The 9,994-nt window shown below is 43.1% G+C and overlaps 1 protein-coding gene across 1 annotated transcript in view; it reads left to right on the forward strand.

Annotated features, from left to right (window-relative positions):
• LOC139404713 (ubiquitin-protein ligase E3A-like) overlaps nt 1-7,102 on the forward strand; it is a gene marked incomplete at its 3' end in the record, with an annotated part of 30,427 nt that extends 23,325 nt beyond the window's left edge. The window contains 2 exon segments of the mRNA XM_071147346.1: nt 1,147-1,220; nt 6,959-7,102. Of these exon segments, the coding sequence (XP_071003447.1) occupies nt 1,147-1,220; nt 6,959-7,102 (218 nt within the window).
• Between the last annotated feature and the right edge of the window lie 2,892 nt (nt 7,103-9,994).

The following is a 9,994-nucleotide window of genomic DNA, read 5'->3' on the forward strand; positions in this document are numbered from 1 at the left end:
TGAAATGAAATAAATATATTGAAACACAAGCTTAGCCTTTTGTTAACAACACTGTCATCTCAGATTTTCTAAATATTTTTTTTATTTTTTTTACCTTTATTTAACCTTTATTTAACCTTTATTTAACCTTTATTTAACCAGGCAAGTCAGTTAAGAACAAATTCTTATTTTCAATGACGGCCTGGGAACAGTGGGTTAACTGCCTGTTCAAGGTAGGCCGTCATTGTAAATAAGAATTTGTTCTGAACTGTCTTGCCTAGTTAAATAAAGGTTAAATAAAAACATTGTAGTTACTCCACACTACTAACCTAAATGACAGAGTGAAAAGGAAGCCTGTGCAGAATAATACAAATATTCCAAAACATGCATCCTGTTTGCAACAAGGCACTAAAGTAATACTGCAAAAACATTGGCAAAGCAATTCACTTTTTTTATCTTGAATACAACACATTACTTGAATACAACACATTACTGAGTACCACTCTCCATGTGTTCAAGCATAGTGGTGGCTGCATCATGTTATGGGTATGCTTGTAATTGTTAAGGACTGGGGAGAAGAAAGCTAAGCTAAGCACAGTTAAAATCCTAGAGGAAAACCTGGTTCAGTCTGCTTTCCACCAGACACTAGGAGATGAATTCACCTTTTCAGCGGGACATTAACCTAAAACACAAGGCCAAATCTAAACTGGAGTTGCTTACCAAGAAAACAGTGAATGTTCCTGAGTGTCCAAGATAGTTTTGACGTAAATCTGATTGAAAATCTATAGCTAGACCTGATAAATGATTGTCTAGCAATGACGAACAACCAATTTGACAGAGCTTGAAGAATGTTGCACAATTCAGGTGTGGAACGCTCTTAGAGACTTACCCAGAAAGACTCAGCACTATAATCACTGCCCAAGGTGATTCTAACATATATTAACTCAGGGTGTTGAATACTTATCTAATCAAGATATATTAGTCTTTTTTTAAATTATTATTATAATTTTTTTTACAAATGTTAGAATTTTTCTTCCACTCTGACATTAGAGTATTTTGTGTGTATCGTCAATAAAATATGACGATTAAATCCATAGCTGCACTATTGTTTTCTGTGCAACCTGATGTAGCTTGATCTAACTGTCTCTTGTGTTCCAACCTCCTCAGAATTTAGACTTTCAAGCCCTTGAACAAACGACAGAGTATGACGGAGGCTACAGCAAGGATTGTCGCATTATTAAGTAAAAAAAAATATGTTTTTGATGTCATTTATTACCATGTTGTGACAATGATTTCTATATTTTTATACAACGATCTCTTTCAATTACTCTCTTGAATAATAGATAGCATATATCACTTTCATTATATTTTATATATATATATATATATATATATACACACACATACATACATACACACACAGTGGGGAGAACATGTATTTGATACACTGCCAATTTTGCAGGTTTTTAGACGGAATCTAAAACAAAAATCCAGAAAATCACATTGTATGATTTTTTAAAGTAATTAATTTACTTTTTTTACATATTTTTTTTTTATAAGGTACAGTGCCTTGCGAAAGTATTCTGCCCCCTTGAACTTTGCGACCTTTTGCCACATTTCAGGCTTCAAACATAAAGATATAAAACTGTATTTTTTTGTGAAGAATCAACAAGTGGGACACAATCATGAAGTGGAACGACATTTATTGGATATTTCAAACTTTTTTAACAAATCAAAAACTGAAAAATTGGGCGTGCAAAATTATTCAGCCCCCTTAAGTTAATACTTTGTAGCGTCACCTTTTGCTGCGATTACAGCTGTAAGTCGCTTGGGGTATGTCTCTATCAGTTTTGCACATCGAGAGACTGACATTTTTTCCCATTCCTCCTTGCAAAACAGCTCGAGCTCAGTGAGGTTGGATGGAGAGCATTTGTGAACAGCAGTTTTCAGTTCTTTCCACAGATTCTCGATTGGATTCAGGTCTGGACTTTGACTTGGCCATTCTAACACCTGGATATGTTTATTTTTGAACCATTCCATTGTAGATTTTGCTTTATGTTTTGGATCATTGTCTTGTTGGAAGACAAATCTCCGTCCCAGTCTCAGGTCTTTTGCAGACTCCATCAGGTTTTCTTCCAGAATGGTCCTGTATTTGGCTCCAGCCATCTTCCCATCAATTTTAACCATCTTCCCTGTCCCTGCTGAAGAAAAGCAGGCCCAAACCATGATGCTGCCACCACCATGTTTGACAGTGGGGATGGTGTGTTCAGCTGTGTTGCTTTTACGCCAAACATAACGTTTTGCATTGTTGCCAAAAAGTTCAATTTTGGTTTCATCTGACCAGAGCACCTTCTTCCACATGTTTGGTGTGTCTCCCAGGTGGCTTGTGGTCTTGGTAGATTTGCAGTGGTCTGATACTCCTTCCATTTCAATATTATCGCTTGCACAGTGCTCCTTGGGATGTTTAAAGCTTGGGAAATCTTTTTGTATCCAAATCCGGCTTTAAACTTCTTCACAACAGTATCTCGGACCTGCCTGGTGTGTTCCTTGTTCTTCATGATGCTCTCTGCGCTTTTAACGGACCTCTGAGACTATCACAGTGCAGGTGCATTTATACGGAGACTTGATTACACACAGGTGGATTGTATTTATCATCATTAGTCATTTAGGTCAACATTGGATCATTCAGAGATCCTCACTGAACTTCTGGAGAGAGTTTGCTGCACTGAAAGTAAAGGGGCTGAATAATTTTGCACGCCCAATTTTTCAGTTTTTGATTTGTTAAAAAAGTTTGAAATATCCAATAAATGTCGTTCCACTTCATGATTGTGTCCCACTTGTTGTTGATTCTTCACAAAAAAAATACAGTTTTATATCTTTACGTTTGAAGCCTGAAATGTGGCAAAAGGTCGCAAAGTTCAAGGGGGCCGAATACTTTCGCAAGGCACTGTATCTGTGACCAACAGATGCATATCTGTATTCCCGGTCATGTCTAATCCATAGAGCCTAATTTATTTATTTCAATTGACTGATTTCCTCATAAGTCTTTGAAATTGTTGCATGCTGCATTTATATTTTTGTTCCGTGTATATACACCACATGACCAAGAGTATGTGGACATCTGCTTGTCTAACATCTCATTCCAAAATCATGGGCATTAATAAGGAGTTGGTTCCCCCTCTGCTGCTATAACAGCCTCCACTCTTCTGGGAAGGCTTTCCACTAGATGTTGGAACATTGCTGCTATAACAGCCTCCACTCTTCTGGGAAGGCTTTCCACTAGATGTTGGAACATTGCTGCTATAACAGCCTCCACTCTTCTGGGAAGGCTTTCCACTAGATGTTGGAACATTGCTGCTATAACAGCCCCCACTCTTCTGGGAAGGCTTTCCACTAGATGTTGGAACATTGCTGCTATAACAGCCTCCACTCTTCTGGGAATGCTTTCCACTAGATGTTGGAACATTGCTGCTATAACAGCCTCCACTCTTCTGGGAATGCTTTCCATTAGATGTTGGAACATTGCTGCTATAACAGCCTCCACTCTTCTGGGAAGGCTTTCCACTTGATGTAGGAACATTGCTGCTATAACAGCCTCCACTCTTCTGGGAAGGCTTTCCACTAGATGTTGGAACATTGCTGCTATAACAGCCCCCACTCTTCTGGGAAGGCTTTCCACTAGATGTTGGAACATTGCTGCTATAACAGCCTCCACTCTTCTGGGAAGGCTTTCCACTAGATGTTGGAACATTGCTGCTATAACAGCCTCCACTCTTCTGGGAATGCTTTCCATTAGATGTTGGAACATTGCTGCTATAACAGCCTCCACTCTTCTGGGAAGGCTTTCCACTTGATGTAGGAACATTGCTGCTATAACAGCCTCCACTCTTCTGGGAAGGCTTTCCACTAGATGTTGGAACATTGCTGCTATAACAGCCTCCACTCTTCTGGGAAGGCTTTCCACTAGATGTTGGAACATTGCTGCTATAACAGCCTCCACTCTTCTGGGAAGGCTTTCCACTAGATGTTGGAACATTGCTGCTATAACAGCCCCCACTCTTCTGGGAAGGCTTTCCACTAGATGTTGGAACATTGCTGCTATAACAGCCTCCACTCTTCTGGGAATGCTTTCCACTAGATGTTGGAACATTGCTGCTATAACAGCCTCCACTCTTCTGGGAATGCTTTCCATTAGATGTTGGAACATTGCTGCTATAACAGCCTCCACTCTTCTGGGAAGGCTTTCCACTTGATGTAGGAACATTGCTGCTATAACAGCCTCCACTCTTCTGGGAAGGCTTTCCACTAGATGTTGGAACATTGCTGCTATAACAGCCCCCACTCTTCTGGGAAGGCTTTCCACTAGATGTTGGAACATTGCTGCTATAACAGCCCCCACTCTTCTGGGAAGGCTTTCCACTAGATGTTGGAACATTGCTGCTATAACAGCCTCCACTCTTCTGGGAAGGCTTTCCACTAGATGTTGGAACATTGCTGCTATAACAGCCTCCACTCTTCTGGGAATGCTTTCCATTAGATGTTGGAACATTGCTGCTATAACAGCCTCCACTCTTCTGGGAAGGCTTTCCACTTGATGTAGGAACATTGCTGCTATAACAGCCTCCACTCTTCTGGGAAGGCTTTCCACTAGATGTTGGAACATTGCTGCTATAACAGCCCCCACTCTTCTGGGAAGGCTTTCCACTAGATGTTGGAACATTGCTGCTATAACAGCCTCCACTCTTCTGGGAAGGCTTTCCACTAGATGTTGGAACATTGCTGCTATAACAGCCTCCACTCTTCTGGGAATGCTTTCCATTAGATGTTGGAACATTGCTGCTATAACAGCCTCCACTCTTCTGGGAAGGCTTTCCACTTGATGTAGGAACATTGCTGCTATAACAGCCTCCACTCTTCTGGGAAGGCTTTCCACTAGATGTTGGAACATTGCTGCTATAACAGCCTCCACTCTTCTGGGAAGGCTTTCCACTAGATGTTGGAACATTGCTGCTATAACAGCCTCCACTCTTCTGGGAAGACTTTCCACTAGATGTTGGAACATTGCTGCTATAACAGCCTCCACTCTTCTGGGAAGGCTTTCCACTAGATGTTGGAACATTGCTGCTATAACAGCCTCCACTCTTCTGGGAATGCTTTCCATTAGATGTTGGAACATTGCTGCTATAACAGCCTCCACTCTTCTGGGAAGGCTTTCCACTTGATGTAGGAACATTGCTGCTATAACAGCCTCCACTCTTCTGGGAAGGCTTTCCACTAGATGTTGGAACATTGCTGCTATAACAGCCCCCACTCTTCTGGGAAGGCTTTCCACTAGATGTTGGAACATTGCTGCTATAACAGCCTCCACTCTTCTGGGAAGGCTTTCCACTAGATGTTGGAACATTGCTGCTATAACAGCCTCCACTCTTCTGGGAATGCTTTCCATTAGATGTTGGAACATTGCTGCTATAACAGCCTCCACTCTTCTGGGAAGGCTTTCCACTTGATGTAGGAACATTGCTGCTATAACAGCCTCCACTCTTCTGGGAAGGCTTTCCACTAGATGTTGGAACATTGCTGCTATAACAGCCTCCACTCTTCTGGGAAGGCTTTCCACTAGATGTTGGAACATTGCTGCTATAACAGCCTCCACTCTTCTGGGAAGACTTTCCACTAGATGTTGGAACATTGCTGCTATAACAGCCTCCACTCTTCTGGGAAGGCTTTCCACTAGATGTTGGAACATTGCTGCGGGGACTTGCTTCCATTCAGCCACAAGAGCATTAGTGAGGTCGGGCACTGATGTTTGGTGATTAGGCCAGTCGACGTTCCAATTCATCCCAAAGGTGTTCGATGGGGTTGGGGTCAGGGCTCTGTGGAGGCCAGTCAAGTTCTTCCACACAGATCTCGACAAACCATTTCTGTATGGATCTCACTTTGTGCACTGGGGCATTGTCATGCTGAAACAGGAAAGGGCCTTCCCCAAACTGTTTCCACAAAGTTGAAAGCACAGAATCGTCTAGAATGTTGTTGTATGCTGTATCGTTAATACGCTATATATGGTATATCAGCCGTGGTATATCAGCCATGGTATATCAGCCGTGGTATATCAGACCGAATTCCACTGGTATGACAAAACATGTATTTTTACCGCTCTAATTATGTTGGTAACCAGTTTATAATAGCAATAAGGCATCTTGGGGGTTTGTGGTATATGGCCAATATACCACGGCTAAGGACTCCACGTTGCGTTGTGCGTAAGAACAGCCCCGTCGTGCGTAAGAACAGCCCTGTTGTGCGTAAGAACAGCCCTGTTGTGCGTAAGAACAGCCCCGTTGTGCGTAAGAACAGCCCCGTTGTGCGTAAGAACAGCCCTGTTGTGCATAAGAACAGCCCCGTTGTGCACAAGAACAGCCCCGTTGTGCACAAGAACAGCCCCGTTGTGCACAAGAACAGCCCTGTTGTGCACAAGAACAGCCCTGTTGTGCACAAGAACAGCCCCGTTGTGCACAAGAACAGCCCCGTTGTGCACAAGAACAGCCCCGTTGTGCACAAGAACAGCCCCGTTGTGCACAAGAACAGCCCCGTTGTGCACAAGAACAGCCCCGTTGTGCATAAGAACAGCCCCGTTGTGCATAAGAACAGCCCCGTTGTGCATAAGAACAGCCCCGTTGTGCATAAGAACAGCCCCGTTGTGCATAAGAACAGCCCCGTTGTGCATAGGTATAGGTATATGCACAATGGGGCTGTTCTTATGCACAACAGCCCCGTTGTGCATAAGAACAGCCCCATTGTGCATATACCTTCTCGGGCCTTATTACACACACACACACACTAAATGGTCAAAAGTATGTGGACATTCTTTCAAACTAATTTGAAGGGGTGTCCACATACTTTTGTGTGTGTGTGTGTGTGTGCTTTGTCACATACCGAAGCTACTGCTGTTTTTATTAGGAAAACATTTATTTCTCACTCATAGAGACTTCTGGGAGACGGTGCATTCGTTTGGTGAGGAGGATAAGAGACTGTTCCTCCAGTTTACTACAGGGACTGACAGAGCACCCGTAGGAGGCCTGGGCAAGTTAAAGATGATCATCGCCAAGAACGGCCCCGACACAGACAGGTGAGACCAGGCCTTGGGTGCCAAATGACATCATGGTCCCTATATGGTGCACGACTACTGACCAGAGTCCTGCTTTTGACCCAAACGGGTGTTTATTATGCCATTTGGGACATAGCTCAGACTTTATGCCTAATCCATACAGTGTATTCGAAAGTATTTATACCCCTTTTTCCACATTTTGTTTCGTTTCAGCTTTATTCTAAAATGTAGTATACAATGACAAAGCAAAAACAGGTTTTATAATTTTTTTCACATTTATTACATTTTTTTTTTCGCATTTTTTTTTTCACCTTTATTTAACCAGGTAGGCTAGTTGAGAACAAGTTCTCATTTGCAACTGCGACCTGGCCAAGATAAAGCAAAGCAGTGTGACACAGACAACAACACAGAGTTACACTTGGAGTAAACAATAAACAAGCCAATAACACAAAAAAACAAGTCAATGACACAGTAGAAAAAAAGAAAGTCTATATACATTGTGTGCAAAAGGCATGAGGAGGTAGGCCATAAATAGGCCATAGGAGTGAATAATTACAATTTAGCAGATTAACACTGGAGTGATAAATGAGCAGATGATGATGTGCAAGTAGAGATACTGGTGTGCAAAAGAGCAGAAAAGTAAATAAATAAAAACAGTATGGGGATGAGGTAGGTAGATTGGGTTTACAGATGGACTATGTACAGCTGCAGTGATCGGTTAGCTGCTCAGATAGTTGATGTTTAAAGTTGGTGAGGGAAATAAAAGTCTCCAACTTCAGCGATTTTTGCAATTTGTTCCAGTCACTGGCAGCAGAGAACTGGAAGGAAAGGCGGCCAAATGAGGTGTTGGCTTTGGGGATGACCAGTGAGATACGTGTGCTACGGGTGGTGTTGTTATTGTGACCAGTGAGCTGAGATAAGGCGGAGCTTTACCTGCATAGACTTATAGATGACCTGGAGCCAGTGGGTCTGGCGACGAATATGTAGCGAGGGCCAGCCGACTAGAGCATACAGGTCGCAGTGAGTGGTGGGTGGTATAAGCTGATTTGGTAACAAAACGGATTGCACTGTGATAGACTGCATCCAGTTTGCTGAGTAGAGAGCAGTTGGAGGCCACGGAAGGAGTGTTTTATGGCATTGAAGCTCGTTTGGAGGGTAGTTAGCACAGTGTCCAAGGAAGGGCCAAAAGTATACAGAATGGTGTCGTCTGCGTAGAGGTGGTTCAGGGAATCGCCCGCAGCAAGAGCGACATCATTGATATATACAGAGAAAAGAGTCGGCCGAGATTTGAACCCTGTGGTACCCACATAGACTGCCACAGAGGTCCGGACAACATGCCCTCCTATTTGACACACTGTACTCTATCAGAGAAGTAGTTGGTGAACCAGGCGAGGCAGTCATTAGAGAAACCAAAGCTATAGAGTCTGCCGATAAGAATACGGTGATTGACAGAGTCGAAAGCCTTGGCCAGGTCGATGAAGACGGCTGCACACACAAATAAAAAAAACGTATCACATTACCATGAATATTCAGACTCTTTACTCTGTGCTTTGTTGAAGAACCTTTGGCAGTGATTTCAGCCTGGAGTCTTCTTGGGAATGACGCTACAAGCTTGGCACATCTGTATTTGGGGAGTTTCTCCCATTTTCTCTGCAGATCCTCCCAAGCTCTGTCAGGTTGGATGGGGAGCGTCGCTGCACAGCTTTTTTCAGGTCTCTCCAGAGAGATGGGTTCGATCGGGTTCAAGTTCTGGCTGGGCCACTCAAGGACATTCAGAGACTTGTCCCAAAGCCACTCCTGCCTTGTCTTGGCCTTGTGCTTAGGGTTGTTGTCCTGTTGGAAGGTGAATCTTCTCCCCAGTCTGAGTTCCTGGGCTAGTTTTTCATCAAGGATCTCTCTGTACTTTGCTCTCAATCCTGACTAGTCTCCCAGTCCCTGCTGCTGAAAAACATCCCCACAGCATGATGCTACCACCACCATGCTTCACCGTTGGGATGGTGCCAGGTTTACTCCAGACATGATGCTTCGCATTCAGGCCAAAGAGTTCAATCTTGGTTTCATCAGACCAGAGAATCTTGTTTTTCATTGTCTGAGAGTCTTTAGGTGCCTTTTGGCAAACTCCAAGTGGGCTGTCATGTGCCTTTTACTGAGGAGTGGCTTCCGTCTGGACACTCTACCAAAAAGGCCTGATTGGTGGAGTGCTGCAGAGATGGTTGTCCTTCTGGAATGTTCTCCCATCTCCACAGAGGAACTCTGGAGCTCTGTCAGGGTGACCATTGGGTTCTTGGTCACCTCCCTGAACAAGGCCCTTCTACCCCCATTGCTCAGTTTGGCCAGGCGGCCAACTCTAGAAAGAGTCTTGGTGGTTCCAAACTTCTTCCCTTTAAGAATGATGGAGGCCACTGTGTTCTTGGGGACCTTAAATGCAGCATAAATGTTTTCCCCAGATATGTCTCTCGGCACAATCCTGTTTTGGAGCTCTACGGACAATTAAGTAATTCGATATCTTGTCTTGGTTTTTGCTCTGACATGCACTGTCAACTGCGGGACCTAATACAGACAGATGTGTGCCTTTCCAAATCATGTCCAGTCAGTTGAATTTACCACATGTGGACTCAAATCAAGTTGTACAAACATCTCAAGGATGATTAATGAAAACAGGATGCATCTGAGCTCAATTTCGAGTCTCATAGCAAAGGGTCTGAATACTTATGTAAATAAGGTATTTCTGTTTTTTATCATTTATAAATTTGAAAAAAATATTAACCTGTTTTCACTGTCAGTATTGGGTACTGTGTGTAGATTGTTTTTTTATTTAATACATTTTAGAATAAGGCGGTAACGTAACAAAATGTGGAAAAAGTAAAGGGGTCTGAATACTTTCCGAATGCCCTGTAGATTAGAACAACTACA

This window comes from Oncorhynchus clarkii, unplaced genomic scaffold (assembly GCF_045791955.1).
Source record: "Oncorhynchus clarkii lewisi isolate Uvic-CL-2024 unplaced genomic scaffold, UVic_Ocla_1.0 unplaced_contig_4364_pilon_pilon, whole genome shotgun sequence".
Classification (NCBI taxonomy): domain Eukaryota; kingdom Metazoa; phylum Chordata; class Actinopteri; order Salmoniformes; family Salmonidae; genus Oncorhynchus; species Oncorhynchus clarkii.